Consider the following 16,877-nt stretch of genomic DNA (forward strand, 5'->3'; position numbering starts at 1 on the left):
AATAAGTTTTTTAGGGGTTTCTAAACAGTTGCAATCAGAAACAAAGTTAATTATCCAGTAATTTAACGAAATCCATTGTGATACATCTATGGGTTTGGACACTCTGATAGCATGAATAAGATAAATTAAGAAGACATAGTTACATTGAACTTAATTATCTTTAGAAAAAATAACATTATTTTTTTCTTTATTAGTCAATGCAAAAATGTGTTTAATTGGGAATCTAATACATTGCACAAGAAATTGTACTTAGGTTTTGCCCTAAAAATAATACTACTAAGCATATGCATGACCAACTCTAGGCCTAGACCTAAATCTCCCTTGCTTCAAAATTTTGAAAAGGGTCCTAAGGCCCTCAATTACATTAACAAATGGTCCCGTCCTCGAAACCATGGTTATGCCCCTTTTGCACTTTTTACTGAAGTAATTTACTTAATATAAAAAAAATTTCTCATTATAGGCATGAGGCCAGTTTCCCCCTCATCATTATAGAGGAAACTCTTTATTTTTTGGTGAATTTGGGGTGTTTCTCTAATCAATTAATCTCTTATTATTATTATAATTTCTACCACTCTTGGTGCTACTGATTATGGTTTTACCTTTTCACTGCATTCTTCTACTTAAAAATTGATCATCATAAATTTAGTGATATCGTCAGGTATGGACAACATTATATCTACAGTTACGTCATTTCATTTTGATGCATCTGGCACATGAATATGTTTTATTCTGATTGATATTAAATGGACAATTTTTTTTTATTGGTAACTATAAGGCACGTTTGAGTTTTAAACCTATAACGTTACTCTTACCTTGCTCTTACAAGGGAAGAAGGTGTCATTTGTGCTTGAGGCTAAAATATATGGACAGTTGCAAGTGAGTGCAATTCTTAGTAAATGTGAAAGCTGGATTCAATGGAGCAAATTTCTTATGTTTTCATTTGATTGTTAAGCCAAAAACAAATGGTCCCAAAAATTGTAGAATGATAAATGATATTTTTCCAAAGGAGAAATATAAATGAGTTTCACATTTTGTCCCTCGTCGTCTTCAAAAAGGTCCCCAGAAGATTGAGTCAATAGTCCATTTGAAACCTCAAACTTTTTTTATTCTTTTTAAATTATGAGTGTGCCAAATAAGAAGGATCGATATGTCACTAGCAAATTAAATCTTTATCAATTGAAAATGATATTTTTAAAAAACCTAAATACGATGTTATTGTATTTTTGAAATATGTAATAATTTTTTTTGTGGAATGGGCTTGGCCTTCCACAGTGCCCCCCTGTGCAAACGACACCATTCGAATGGGATGAGTTTAAACTCTAAAAACTGAGTTAGAGACAAATCTGGTTTGGGGTTTGAAAAATCGTATGGAGAACGAGTCCCACTAACATCAAGAGCATGGACGTGGTTGGACTTATTAGAAATTGTAAAGCCAAAGAAGGTGGGTAAAGGGTTATGTTACCATCCACAGACCCACACCCCACATGACTGTATTTCTCAAACACTCATCAATTAGCGAAATGGGACCCCAACCCCCGTTCACTTCTTCAATTTTCCTGTCCATTTTCATGACTCTCAATAGTCAAGCCTCCAGGTTATTTAGACTTTTAGAGAGAGAGACCAATTGGACCACCACGTACACACTTGCTTTTGCTGTTGCATTAATGTCAATCCCATTTTTTCAGACCCGCCCACCACCTTCGTTTACATTAAACGCACCGTGTTGCAAGCCGACTCTCTTTTTGCCAGTGTCTCCTTTTTTTCCTTGTGCCCATGAAAAGGCCATCAAGAATTAATTAGTAAACACCTTTTTCATGGGTCGTTTTTTAAGTTGAACTTTGGAGTCACTTTGGTTGGAGGGTTCTCTGTTCTCACAGTCAGTTTTCATTAAAGAAATAGCTTCCAAGACCATGCTCATTCTTTCTGAGTTGAACAGATGGAAGACCAGGCTCACTTTGAGTTCAACACATGGGGCTATAGCTCCTTTCAATCTTAACTTATGAGTCTCTCTTTCACATACACACGCAACACACACGCACGCACGCACGCAGAAGCTTACATAATGGAACTATAAATGACACATTTTGATGACTAGTGGGTTCTACGATAAGTAATGTTTGGGGCATAATTTTTTATTTATTTTTTGGTTCACAACTGCTGGCATGACTTCTTGATATTAATACAACGCTTTTTTGTTAAACAAAAAATGGGTAGGGTAGAGGGGGGCGACTTGAGTTGGCATCTTCTACCTGAGCATGATTATAGTAACACTATATACGCTACTTTCATTTAAGTTCATTACTAACACTACTTTTATTATACATCAATCAAGACAAACTATGTCAACTTTCGTGAAAATAGTTATATCCCCCATAATACTTATTGTTCTAGATTTAATAACGCTTATTTTCCAGTAAGTTTTTGTCAATTGCTCGTAGGTGTTATTGGCAAGAAGTGAATCCGAAAAAATCTTCTTTATAAAGATCCACAACGTTATAAAAAAAATTATGTATTCTTTAAAAGTTTATTGTGGGCACAAAAACTATCAAACATGTGTTGTAAATTGAGATATATATATATATATATATATATTTGGTAAGTTTACAAAAACTATCAATCCAGATTGTGTTTTATGACTTGTCTCACGAAGAAAGTTTACAAAACTTGGTGGGTATATAAATTAATACAAACATTAACAAATAAAATAATTAAGAGAATCTATAGATATGTAACTCTAGAAATAAATTTAGGTAAAATCGCATTAATGAACAACTAAAGTCTTATATTAAAAAAAAAAAAATTTATAGTAAACTAAAAAAATGAGGAAGATTAATGCAGCTAGCGTTTAATTTTTTTTTTGGCTAGCTATAATTCATAATTAAATTTGATTGTGTGCTCGAACTCACAATATGTTATTTTGGATAAAATACATTTGTCATTGCACCACAACGAGAGAAGTAATAAAGAAAAATTATAATTAAGAATATTTATTTAAAAATAAAGAAAAACAATTAAAAAGTAGAAAGTTTGAACGGATCTATATGAAAAGATTTACTAGCTAAAATAAGAAAATAATAATAATTATATGGATTAAATTCAACTAAAATTTTGTCCCATTCAATGTGAATGCTCTTAATAGATATAACTCTTGGTTGTGGTCATGCCCCATTGCAGCATCCTCAAGAAAACAAACCCAACTGCAAAGGAGAGTTTTCTCTCTCTCAAGCATCAAGTTCAACCTCTAGTCTCAGTACGTATCAGGTCCCCGCTCTATTCTATCTTCATCAATGAATTGAATTCATTGAATTGCTGGTTTGCCACCCCACCATAAAATGGGAAGAATAGGTGGGGGCCCTTGAGAGCCTTGCTTGCATGGGCGACGCGTACATGGGATAACTATGCTCTATGCTCAAAACCAGTTTTTCTACGGTCACACGCTTGCATACACGTTTTGACGCAATTTGCATACACACTTTGACACAACTTGCATATTTATTAATGTGTGATTGTATTGCATTATTTACGCATGGGTTTACTTCCGAAACTTAGTAAAATGTAATCCAATCACTGTTTGTTACGCGTTTAAGTTGTGTCCAAGTTTCAGCAAGTAAATGGTCTTAGACCTTTTGTTGTCCCCACCCTATTTCAAGGATAAACTTTCCTATGTAGAGCGCTTCAAACACGCAACAGTTCCTTCCTATAAACTTTCTTAGGTACTCCAATTGACCTTGCTGTAAGGCCTATTAAACTTTCTAGAGGAGAGAAATTTTAAATGAAGCCGGTGAGTGTGATTTGAATTTGTAGTACATTGATAATTGACGAGTTTGGTAAAGGATGAGCTAGTGATACCAACCAGAAGTAAATATAAGAAGTAGTACCCTACATTTTGGATGTAGAGATTGTCAAGAAACCTAAATCAAATGAAAATTCAGACAATTATGCAAGTTCTACGAGTAAACTATACAATCAAAGGACACTCGTCCCAATCTACTCTTAAATTCCAAATGATTTGATCTCGTATGCCTTATAACTTGCTAAAATACTAGACTATAAATTAAGCTTAACTACATGATAGGTGTGCTCCGTTGTTTACACAAAGAAGCCAAGAGTCTTATGATGCATTACCCACTTATCTTCTATTTGAATCTCTTAGACTCTTACACTTGTTGGAGAGGGGGGGGTGGGGACACCCAATCAAAATATAGGGCTTTTTGAAAGAGACAAAAGAAATGGAGGTGTAACAACCCACTAAAATGGATTTTAAGGGGCTCTAAAGTTGAAAACAACTTTAAGGTGTAAGTGTCAGTTTAGCATTACGGTAAGAACTAAGAAGAATAGTTTTTGCAATAAGAGCTTTAACTGAAAAAAAATTCGGTGTTTTAAGTGTTTGACAAACTAAAGTTCTAGATTTTTCAAGCATCAATAGTGAATTATAGATCATTTTCCCTAAAATCTTGAAATTTCAATTTCAAAGATTCCTTAAGAGCACTTTTTTAGTGGGTTGCCAAACACGGAAACACCCCAATTTTAGGCCTAAAGTGCATTTCAGCACAAAAAGCACTTTATGGCTCTACTAAATGCAAAAAGGCAAATGGACCCTAAACTTGATATTTGGAATTTTTAGGATAAAATCTCCAATTTACCATTCATGTTTTATGAATCCAGTCTGTTAAATAACTATTCAAACTAATTTTCCAATTACTCCAAACACTAAAGAGCTTTTCAATTATAGTTTTACAGCTAAAGCTCTACTGCCTCTATTTCCTATAACAATGCCAAATGGACATATATCCACCCCACGTAGACAAACTCTCGAGAAAATAAAATGGACCAAAAGAGAAAAAAGGAAAAAAGAAAAAAGAAGCCCCCACACTTTTTTTCTTCTTCTTATTTCTAGACAATGGAACTAATCTTTTTAGTTTCACATATGGTTAATGGGGCTGTTGATCCAAGTCTTCTACTGTATCAGATTAATTTATGTAGCTCCTGATTGATTTCATGAAATCGATCCACATAGAGAAGTGAGACAAATCTCTGCCATCCAGTGAACCAAATTGATTTTGGGACTGTAGTCTTAAGTCTTAAGTCCAATCATCTAATGCGTCTATTTGGTAGAAGAGTGATATTATAGATCCTGCAAATTTATTATATAAACATTACAAACTTATCTATCAACTTTTAAACACAAAACAAAAACATAATTAAGAAATTTTATTTAATTATATTGTTGATATGACACAAATAACATTCATTACTATGTGAGTTTACAAACTTTTTTTTATACTAAAATGTATAGTAAATTTGACATTCTTCTTGATAGAAATAGCATACCAAAACCTTTTATTATTGTCTATATAACCGACCAAATATACCAATAGAACTTTTTTTTAAAATTTTTTTATAACAATGATGATTCTTGGTACACCAAAAACCTAAAAACACCTCATCCACACTGATCCACTAGATAGGGAGAAGTAGGGTTGCATTTCTTACATGATGGGTAAAGATGGCAAAAATATCTCTATCGCCTTGACCCGATCAGCCTTGTTCCGTCTCATGTGGGCTTAACCCATCCTACAAATAGTGACAAGGACATATTTTCCCTACCCCACCCTATCATACTACAAATGTTTTTATTTATTATTATTTTATTTTTTGAGAAACACAAATATGGTTACACTAATTGTCTCATCTTCTTATGCAACGAGTGGTTACACTCTACCATCACCAAATTACTACCGTTATTAAAGACTTGAATAAATTCCATAATTCTCTTATATTTTAGGATCGTTTCAAATTAAACCCAAATTTTTAAAATCGTTTCATTTCACACCTTCAATGAGTCTCTATTAACTAAAAATAACATAAATTCATATAAGTTGTGACAAAAACCTCGCTAAACAGGGGAAAAAATGTTAAACTATATAATGATTAATTATTTAGTTATTGTCACCAAAACATTCACCACCTCAAACCCGGAGCTTTTGACCACCACAAACCTGACCCTACATGAAGATGTCCTAGGCCAAATTCCACAAGTAATTTCAGAAGATAAAAGCAAGGATTTGATGTGCAAGTTTGAGGAATGGGAAGTAGTACAAGCTTTGAAACAGACGGCACCTATGAAGGCTCCTGGTCCTGATGGGATGCCCCCTTTGTTCTTCCAACACTTCTGGCCTATGATTGAAGGGGATGTCACACACTCGGTGTTATCTTGGTTGAATTCAGGTACACTTCCATACCCAAAAAATCATACCCTTATCACCCTTATTCCAAAAAAGAAAAACCCATGTTTTGTGTCAGAATATCATCTGATAAGTTTATTCAATGTTCTTTACAAGATTTTCTCTAAAGTCCTTGCAAATAGGCTAAAAAAACTTCTCAATTCTGTTATTACTGAGCACCAATCAACTTTCGCCAAAGGGCACCTCATTACTGATAATATCCTTATTGCCTTTGAAACTTTGCACTGCATGAAAAATTATAATTCTGGCTCAAATGGATGTATGGCTTTGAAACTTGACTGGGTAAAGCATATGATAGGGTCGAATGGGTGTATTTGGAAAATTTGATGAGAAAAATGGGGTTTTGTGAACAATGGATTGGCCTAATCATGGTGTGTGTGAAAACAGTCAGTTACTCTATATTAGTGAATGGAGGATCGAAGGGCTTGATACATCCCTCAAGGGGTCTTAGACAAGGAGATCCCCTATCACCTTTCCTTTTCCTCTTGTGTACTGAGGGCCTACATGGCCTTATAAATTAGGCAGCTAGCAATGGCGACATCAATGGGTTCAGTTTGTGTAGACAAGGACCTAAACTAACCCATTTGTTTTTTTTTTTTTTTTTTTTTTTTTTTGTAGATGATAGCCTTCTGTTTGTAGGGTCAACTCCATAGGACAGCAAGGTGATGGACTTGCTATCCTTGTATGAAGATGTTTCAGGCCAAAAAATGAATAGAGACAAAACAACTCTATTTTTCAGCAAATTAGTAACTGAAGCTAATAGACAGATCATTAAAGGGGTTTTTGGGGTTTGTGAAATTCAACATTATGAAAAATATTTGGGGTTGCCATCTTTGACAGGAAAAGGAAAAAAAAAAGCAAGTTTTAATTATATCAAAGAGAGAGTATGGAGGAAATTGCAAGGTTTGGAAGGAAAACTCCTTTCCTAAGCTGGTAGAAAGGTTCTCATCAAGGCGGTTATCCAAGCCATTCCAACTTATGCAATGGGTTGCTTCAAATTATTCATAGGGCTGTGTAATGAAATTGAGGTGATGACAAGGAAGTTTTGGTGGGGACAAAGGAGAGAAAAAAGAAAAATTCACTAGTTAAAAGGGAGTGAGATGACCAAATGCAAAAGTGAGGGTGGCATGGGCTTTCGTGACTTAGCCTTACACAATAACTCTCTCTTGGCCAAGCAAGTGTGGCGCTTATTGCAAGATCAAAGCTCATTATTTTATAAGGTCTTCAAACCCCGCTTTTTTCCAAATTGCACAATCATGGAGGCAGTGGAATCTAGTCGTGGTTCATATGCTTGGAAAAGTATATTACATGGCCGTGATGTTATCAAACGTGGAGCTTGTTGGAGAATAGGTATTGGGCAGAAAGTTCAGATTTGGCAACACACTTGGCTGCCATTTAAACCTCCTACTCGTGTCCTATCACCTGTCGTAGAGGGTTGGGAGGAGACTATAGTAGATGTCCTTATAAATGAAGACAACTGGACCTGGAATGAACAAGTTGTTGCTAGTTTATTTGTTCCTAAGGAAGCCGAACTCATCAAGAAATTTCCTTTTTCAAAACACCCAACAGAGTATAAGTTGTATTGGCCGTGGACCTAAAGTGGCCAATACTCTTGCAAATAGGGATATTGGTTTTTGAAGATGGAGGAAGAAAAGGTAAGGCCTGAGGTAGCATAGAATGGAAAGATGAATCTGTGGAGAGGCATCTAGGGTTTGCGAGTTTCGAACAAAGTCAAAAACTTCCTGTGGCGTGTCTGTCATGAAGCCATTCCCACAAAATCAAACCTGAAGCGGAGACACATAATAATAAACTCGTTGTGTGAACGATGTTGGAATGAAGACGAAACTCCTTTACATGCACTGTGGTCTTGCAGCGAACTCAGCTCGGTATGGTATCTTTCAAAATGGAGTTCTCAACAAATTCCAGGTGTCACAAACTTTAAGGAGCTGCTGTCATGGATTCTCAATAATCAAGGCAATCTAAAGTTATTTGCGATGATAACTTGGGGAATTTGGCATTAGTGAAATCAAGTCCACAACCATCAACCTTGTTGCACTTCGGACCAGCTCATATCGCAGGCAAAAGAGAAGTTGGTTGAATTTCTTGCCGTGCTCCCATCCTCACCTACAACAGTACCAAAACCAAAGGCAATACGGAAGCCACCAGATGCAAGGTTCGTCAAAATAAATTTCGATGGAGCAATCTCTGGGATTGAAAACAGAAGTGGGATTGGCGTAGTTGTCTGTGACCACATAGGTGCCATTCTAGTGTCCCTTGCTTAGAGCTTCTCCCCAGCACTCACACCAGTGGAAATTGAAGTAGTTGAAGTAGCACGAGCATTGGAATTTGGACTGGAAATAGGTTCAAGTGAAGCTATTCTTGAAGGAGATTTGGAGCTAATCATGAATTCTTTAAAGGCAGGGGGAGGTACAATAGCTTTAGTGCAGCCGCTTATCCAGGATGCTATTATTTTTTCAAATCCTTGCACAAAATTGCTATACTTTCATTGTAGAAGAGACGACAATAAATTAGCACATAGTCTAGCTAGATACTCGATAAATGTTTCTGACTATGTAGCATTGATGGAGGAAGTTCCCTATCCTTTACTTTCTGTAGCTCGAAATGATTTGACCAATTTGGCAAATCAAGTTCAATAAAATTCCAACGTTCTTTCTCCAAAAAAAAAAAAAAAAAAAAAAAAAAAAAAAAAAAAAATTCAAATTATATAAGCTTATGTATAAGTCATATAATATCATAATATATACCATATAATATTAAGTTATATCATATGTGCTGTGGTTACATCACATGGATGCCCACTTTTTTCCCTCATGTCATGAATATCATAATATATACCATATAATATTAAGTTATATCATATGTGCTGTGGTTACATCACATGGATGCCCACTTTTTTCCCTCATGTCATGTGACATGGTAAAAGTATATTTAAATAATTAACATATTTCTTCTAAATGAAACTCTATAAAATATAAAATGATATAGCTTCAAGGGTGCGCATTCTCAAGCTGGTTTTCATGGGTTAATGGGCTGGGTTAAACTCTATTCTTTTAAACCCGTAACCATTACAAGTTTTAGAAAATATAAATGCATTTTAAAATTTCTAGTATGATTTATCTGGATTTTAAGACATATTTTAAATTTGCTAATTGGATTCATTTTGGTATGTTGAGGCCAAGTTTTGATGAAGTTGAAATATTAGGCTCAACTGTGTAGATTGCATTCAATTATTAAATTATTGGGCTAAATAAAGAAATGAAACAACTTTTTTTTTAAGATCTAACAAAATTGCCGAAACCCATGCCTCATCTCAACCCAAAACCATTGGGTTTGTGTTTAGAGCGACCATGGGTTGCTCTTAAAAAAACCCCCAAACCCAACAACCCTACTAAGCTCTTCTTGTTCTGTAAACTAATTTTCCTGTCAAATATCATAGTATAAAACACTTTATTTTTCAAGGCATGGCCCAAACCATGCTCTCTGTAAGTTTGCTCTACCTTCTCTGGCCCCTTTTTGTTGGAACAAACTCTCTCCCAGCTCCTGTTCTGGAAACTTGGGAGCATTGATTTTTTTGAGCATTAACTAATACTAACCAATTCATCATCACTTATCAAGTAATAAGATAGCACAAGTTCACAACTTCTTGGACATTTTCCCCCATCTAACCTTGTGTGTACCATACATAGTACCATTGATGTCAATCTTATGTAATTTTTATCTGAATTAGCTCTGTTTTGCATAAAGCATTAATGCTATATGGATCACGTGTAGTTAGTCGACAATAGCACATGAATGTGTATAAGAGAATGCCAATAAGGAGAAATGGAGAATTGCAGAGTCATCAAATCAGTGATAAATAATAGAATAAATTACAATTAAAGCAGACAGATGAATATATATAATTCCCAGTAGTATGTGTATTCTCAGATAAAACTACATGTCTTTGCATCCTTCTAATTCTTTCCCATTATAACTCTACTATCTCCTAATATAAATATACCAGATGAGGAACACGAAAGAAAAATGCATCCATTTGATGCATTGAGATGACATCTTGGTTTTGAGGAAAAAGGATAAAAAAGAAAAGGAACAAAAAGAAAATACCTACATTACAAAGAACAAAGGTTGTGTCAGTGGGACGCCGAAGGCAGCTTCCAAAATTTTTTGGTTGCAACAAGTATTTTTTCTCTCCCGTGTGATTCAGGTTCTTTCTCATGTATGGTAGCTGTCCATTTAATAGCACGGGCTATGCGACCTACTTTATCAATAACTTCAGGGGAATCTCTAACCACAACTGTTCCCTGTGGACGCAAAATTCGATCCATCTCCACCATCAAATCCACAAGGCTACACCTGCAATGAGCACAGGCACTTAAACTTTAATTACAGAAAAGCAACCTATCAAGTTCTTTGAACAAATAGAGGTTAACATCTCCTTTGGATTGAAGAGAAATCTTGTTGCACTTGCATGGATTCAGCTCTTAGAAACCGGCATGGATAAGGTGTAGAAACAAGCATATTCAGAAAGGACTTCTAGAGAGAGAAAATTTAAGTTGCATGGTGGCTCACAAATATATGCACATTATACCATTTTTTAGTAAACAGTATTATATTTTTATGATACAGATGAGAGATGTAATGATTGCATAAATTTCAAGTTCTGCACATACAAACCTTTCATAGGACAAAAGCCCAGTTAATAGCCCATGGGGATAATAACTTGCGATTTTATCAAGGAATATAACAGATTACAATGCATAACATATATAGCCAAAGAGCTCTAGCTCAATGGCACCTTCTCCTCCACACCCCCCCCCCCCCCCCAAAAAAAAGAAAAGAAAAGAAATATTAATAATAAATAAAGGGTATAGGGTAGGGCTAGTGGGTTTTGAACCCACAGAGTGTATGTATTTTCTCACCAATAATAAATAAATAAATGCATTACATATAAAATATAAGCAAATAATACAATATTAATGACACGAACACTCTAATTTTGATAAAAACATATCAATTTTGTCAAATGAAGCCATATCTACTTCTTGTTCTACTTCAACTAAAACTAAGTTATCTTTAGGAGCCTTTATTTATAAAAGTTACAACAAAAAGTAGGTTTAAGCCCATGCCTAGGTGCCTTAGCGGTAAGGGAGAGTGCCTAGGCTAATTGTAAATGCAGAAGTCTCTGTTTTGACTCCTAGCTAGGGAATTTAGCGATTTACCCGATGCATGCTCAGTGGGGGTGAGTAGGCATCCTGGGTTTACCCCTCGAGGATGGTCCCACTGGCCCATACCTTGAGGGGGTTCCTCGTCATAAAAATAAAAATAAAAAAAATAAAAAGAATAGGTTTAAGCAGCCAAACAATATCATCAACCTAGCAAAATATCAGGATTTTATTTATTTTTAAGTACTTTTGAATATCACAAAATGTGCTCCATATTACTACATTTTATTATAAATAAATAAAAAAAACAAACTCCAAGGAAGCCAGGAAAAACAGAAAACAGATAAGAAACTAGCAACAAGGAAGAGGTTATACATTACACATACCTGTTCTTGCCTTGATCTTTTATGAGTGATTCAATACCAGCTACATGAATGAGATCATAGGTCCTAGGATATGTTGAGAAAGGCTCACACCTGGAACCATTAATACATTAGTTCATCCACAAAAGTTCTCCATGAAGCCATTATAGTTATAGTAAAATTGATAATGGCTCCAAATCCTACTGAAAATAAAGGATGGAGTTAATATATTTATGAATGGCTGCCATACAAGGTATGGGCTTCTTGGGGGGAGGAAAAAAGGATGCCTGGACTGGTAACTTTAGTCCAATTTCAGACAGAGCAACAGGATACGCCAATCAAACCATAAAGGGCATGCAGTTCATCACACCAAAAGCTTTTACCTTTCAATGAACAATTGAAACTACCAAAACTTCAAAAGAGTAACAACTTTTAATTTGTGAAGTAGGTCTTTTGATTACCACTTAGAGTCTACATGAAACAGATCACAGAAGAAGAAATATCTAATGAATGCAATTTCATTGGAATATTGGAAGGTCATAAACTGCCCTCTACAGTTACAAATGTGAAATAAAGAATAAGAGGATATAGCAATCAAGCCATAAGGGCTTTTGCAGTTCATTACACCAAAGACTTTCTGTGAACTATTGAAGCTATCAAAAGAGTAATGTTGCTAGGCCAATGTGGCTGATGACTGGGAATTGGAAGGTTGCTAGGTTCCAAGGAAAAACGTTCCCTTTGTAAAGAAGGCCTTTTGATAACTACTTGGAGTGTACATGCAGTGGATCACAGAAGAAGATATATGTAATGAATGCTGTTTCATTGGATTATTGGAAGGTCATAACCTTCCCTCTTAACAGCTGAAAATGTGAAAATGGAGCTAAAGCAGGACCCCTGACTACAAAGAACGACTCATATAATTTATGTGTGCTGGGTGGGAGGGTGGGGCGTTCTTGTGTTAATTCCATGAAAACAATTCTCCCTTCCCTAAGGATCCATTTTTTGGGACATCACAATCAATTTCATCAAAATCCTAAAGGAATCCAAGTGGTTTGTGTGTGTGTGTGTGTGTTTTTTTTTTTTTTTTGGGGGGGGGGGGGGGGGTGAACATATAATTAACTGTACTATTAAATCTATAAATCTGGTAAAGGGAATCCAAGCTGTTTAAACTGCAGAACAGAGCAGATGTGTTGTTTTCTGGAAGATAACTCCAGTGGACCAACAAACCTGGTCTTTTTTTACATGGATTATTTTTTATAGATATATTGGCATATTAGAAGATGTGGATATTGGTGAAAATCTCGAGTTAACTAACTCATAAATAACCATAAAGGCAAGAAGGAATTTTACCAGATATCAATTCTATCTGCTCCGACACAAAGCAACAGGAGGATCTTGTGTATTACTTCAGGACAATAGCAGCAAGGGCATTTTAACATGTAGCCATTTAAAAATTGATATGAAATGTTTGATTGTTGATTAATGCATGCTTCTAAAGAAGATACGAGTCATACGATGGTCACTTCAAGAGTAATATGAAGAATTCATGAAACTTCATCAATTCTAAGAGAGAGGGCCTATTAACAGGAATATATTTTTGAAGGATCAGCAAGACAGTAAAAGTCACTCACCAATCATGGTAGACACCAATAAGGCCTCTGTCATAAATTACTGCCAAAGTTGGCGTCTTGCGAGCAGGTACCACATTCATTACCCACACAGGGTCAGATTTTAGAGCTGCTGCAAAGCCTCCAAAAAATGCATTCATGTCCATGACGTTGCGTATGGCTGGAGTTCCAAGCTTTATATTTAATGAGTTCTTGTAGTAAGCAACCCGTCTTAACCACCTCCGGGTGTCAGCCTCATACACATCAATGCCATTTTTCATCTGTGTGGCTCTTGAAGGAACTTTTGTCAGCCTGCTGGGCCACTTTGGAATTGTCCCAACAGCTAGTTCTCCTTTGGCAGTAGAGGTCCTGCTTACACATTTTTTTAACTTGTAATACCTGCAAAACAATTGAGCTTACTTTTCACAATTCCCAGAAAATCTTTGCATATACAGGCCCCATTGATAATAGCACTGTTTGAAATAAACCAGATAGAAATCCATCGCATACAAGCACAACGGTGTATGGCATGGCAACAAATAAATTATTGACCCCTCCACATGCTAAAAAAAATCCTTTCAAATAAGAAAAATTGTTCCAGGACAGTTACCAGGCATAACTTGGGTCATCTGATTCATCACACAACTCTAAACCAAATTCATTTTGGTTGGGGAGACATGAATCTCCCAGAGGCTTTTTCCAGATGGCTGTGCTTCCTTCTACAACAATGATTTCATAACACAATGATCTAGCCACAGCCTGCAGATCATCCCATTCCTTGTCTTGATTAGCCCAGCGTACCGGGGGACCAGAGATGACCAGATATCCTCCTGGTCGAAGCAACCGATCCACTTCGAGGAAATATGTTGCATCTGCAAAGCCAGAATTTTTATGATAAATACAAGTGGCAGGAACTAGCAATAGTGTTATATAGGAGAGACCAAATGTGACAAAGAACTCACTATAAGCAGTAAAAGGGACTAAACATCGAGAACAATGCACCAAGTCAAATGAGAATCCTGGAAATGGGAGTCTGCGAGTTCCAAGCATAGCAACAAAAGCTGGAATCCCTCTCTCCAGTGCAAACTGTATCTGGGATTTATGTGAATCTCTTGGTGCAAATGACACGGTTAAAATGTCTTCAGCTAGCAGATACCCCCCAAAACTGGCCACCTGCACGAGGATGAGATTTTATGATCTAAAAAGTATAAATTCTAGTAAGGTCTCAGAGAGATACAGGAATTAAGCTCCTACCCCGCAACCCATATCGAGAGCAGTCCTTATAGTGCCACCACTTATAGGGATATATTGTCCAAGCTTTTCAATATAAGGTACTGCACCCTCTGGGAACATTGTGCCACCACCAGGGAAAATGAAGTATGGACCTTCCAGTTTCATCCATCCCTGATGACCTTTCCTTTCTGCAATTTTGTTGTGTGGCATGTTGCTATGCCATACCTGTACAAGCAGTCAACAATACTTCAGGATAAATGAATAGAGTAACTAATGAATTTCTGACAAAATATTGGCATCATACATCAGTCTTGGCATTTGAAACAATATGGAACAAATAATCTTATATTGAGCACCAATGTATGCAAATTATTTCTTGCATATAGATTGTTTCCAAGAAGAAAACCAAACACTACTTCACGTAAAAAAAAAAAAAAATCTGATAATTTTCTTGTAAGCAATCCAAATATGGCTACTTTGTCCATCACCATACTCAAAAACCCAGTTGAAGATTGACTTTCAAATTTAAGAAGATAAGATCCAAGCATGAGCTGAGCTTCACCAGGTTACAATATCTAATTGAGATTGACAATCCTCAATACTTATTTATAATGACACTCCTTTTGTTACTATTTAAGCATTATAGGGGCTAGATTTTTATAGCCTATCCACAATTCAAGTGAGAACCTCAATGAATCAATTTCAAGGTTTGTTGAGCATTTTTCTAATTGGTAACTTAAACATGTACCTAGTAAGTCTCGAACCCACTACCTTACCTTGCATACAAAATTTATGAGGAAGTGTCATTTGAACCCAAGGTCATTGTCTCAAAGTTTGTTGAGCATTAGTATTTGAAGCCTTAAAATCTCCATCTATCTATCTATCTAAATTATAACTAAGACCCTAGACTATCTCCATCACCTCTTCTAAAGTGAGGTTTTTTCAAATTCTAGTGACATCCAGTTTATAGTTGTTACACCATCAAGAAAACAATAAATCCCATTACTACTTCTCTGATACTTTTTGTTTTTTAAAGATAGATGGTTACAATCTTGGAAACATCAAGAGGAGTCAGTCGAGCAACACATGACGATTGGCAGTACTTCCTTAATACATTATCCTTGAATCCACATCTTATGTATTCAATAAAAAATCACATGTACTTTTACTTAACAACCTAAAATTCAAACCTTTAGATCAAAACAACAAAAAAAAAAAAAAGAAGAAGCCATTACCTTGTGCAAGCTTTCGGGCCACGGCACCGGAATTTCGTACCCTTTAGGAGGTGGGATTAGACAAAGCGGCGTGTTGTCCGGTAGAGGACAATGTCGTTCTCTATAGAAGTTCATTTCTCTGCTCAACTGGCTGTTCCTCCTTGGGTCCTCACATGGCATGTGGTCCACTGAGTCTGCAGAGCAAGCCTCGATGGTGACCGGCTGAGTCCCCAGCTCCACCAACGCCGCGAGGCGGTGGCGCTGACCTGGATCGGAGGTGGAGAGGAGGAGGGCTTGGCGTCCCGATGCGGCCATAGAGTCTCCTAAGGGAGTGAAGACTAGCAGTAAGAAGATGAAAACGATGGCAAAGAACGCGGCCGAGACTAAGTCCAAGAGTCGCCATTGTCTGGGGCTTCGTTTCGATATGGGCAGATTTAGATGACCCATTTTCTTGGATCTGATCAAATGGGCATCTGGTGATGGGGTTTTGTTGAGTTGGGTTCTTTTTTGTTTTCAGAAAAATCTGAGGACTCTGTTGTTTTTGGGGGGTGTTTTTGGTTGTTAGTGAGAGAGAAAGAGAGATTTTTTGAAGTGTATTGTAGTATTGGGATGTGAAGATTTTACGGGTTAGATGGGGTTGGTGAGATTGAAGAGATTTTGAGTATGAGAGGTGGAACTGGAAGCAAATGTTCTTTTATTGTTTTTGGGGTTTGGGGAGAGATACTAGATTTGGGATTGCAGTTTTCACATGCACGGTGAGACTGTGTATGTGTATTTATTGAAGTGGTACTCTTTTGTTTTTTGAAGCAGCGGATTTGTTTATTGTAGAATTGTAGTGGGAAATGGCCGAATGGGGGGGGATATTATAACTATATAGGTTGGTGTAGAGGATTAGATTGACCTGGCTGTGAAGGATCTGTGAGTGAATACTGCAACTGTAAGTGTAATATACTAAATTATTACTAATATATATCTACGGCTGTCGAGTGATGGGAATGGCCAGAATAGGAACTTGATGTTGATGATGAGGCTT

At 36.3% G+C, this 16,877-nt stretch overlaps 1 protein-coding gene across 1 annotated transcript; it reads right to left on the reverse strand.

Moving 5' to 3' along the window:
• Positions 1 to 10,112: 10,112 nt before the first annotated feature.
• Positions 10,113 to 16,877, reverse strand: LOC115955818 (probable methyltransferase PMT13). The gene is made up of 7 exons (XM_031074179.1): positions 15,866 to 16,877; positions 14,652 to 14,855; positions 14,360 to 14,570; positions 14,008 to 14,269; positions 13,422 to 13,796; positions 11,815 to 11,904; positions 10,113 to 10,619 (listed from the first exon to the last, which is right to left on the reverse strand). The coding sequence occupies exons 1-7, from the start codon at positions 16,289 to 16,291 to the stop codon at positions 10,397 to 10,399; spliced, it is 1,791 nt and encodes a 596-aa protein (XP_030930039.1). The 5' UTR covers positions 16,292 to 16,877; the 3' UTR covers positions 10,113 to 10,396.

The sequence above is a fragment of the Quercus lobata genome, chromosome 8 (genome assembly GCF_001633185.2).
Source record: "Quercus lobata isolate SW786 chromosome 8, ValleyOak3.0 Primary Assembly, whole genome shotgun sequence".
Lineage (NCBI taxonomy): Eukaryota > Viridiplantae > Streptophyta > Magnoliopsida > Fagales > Fagaceae > Quercus > Quercus lobata.

Coding starts and splice junctions, on each gene's coding strand:
- LOC115955818 (XM_031074179.1), bottom strand. CDS start 16,291: ATGGGTCATCTAAATCTGCCCATATCGAAACGAAGCCCCAGACAATGG. Junction 14,856..15,865: donor GGCCCGAAAGCTTGCACAAG/GTAATGGCTTCT, acceptor CTGCTTGTACAG/GTATGGCATAGCAACATGCC. Junction 14,270..14,359: donor AGTCCCTTTTACTGCTTATA/GTGAGTTCTTTG, acceptor CTGGCTTTGCAG/ATGCAACATATTTCCTCGAA.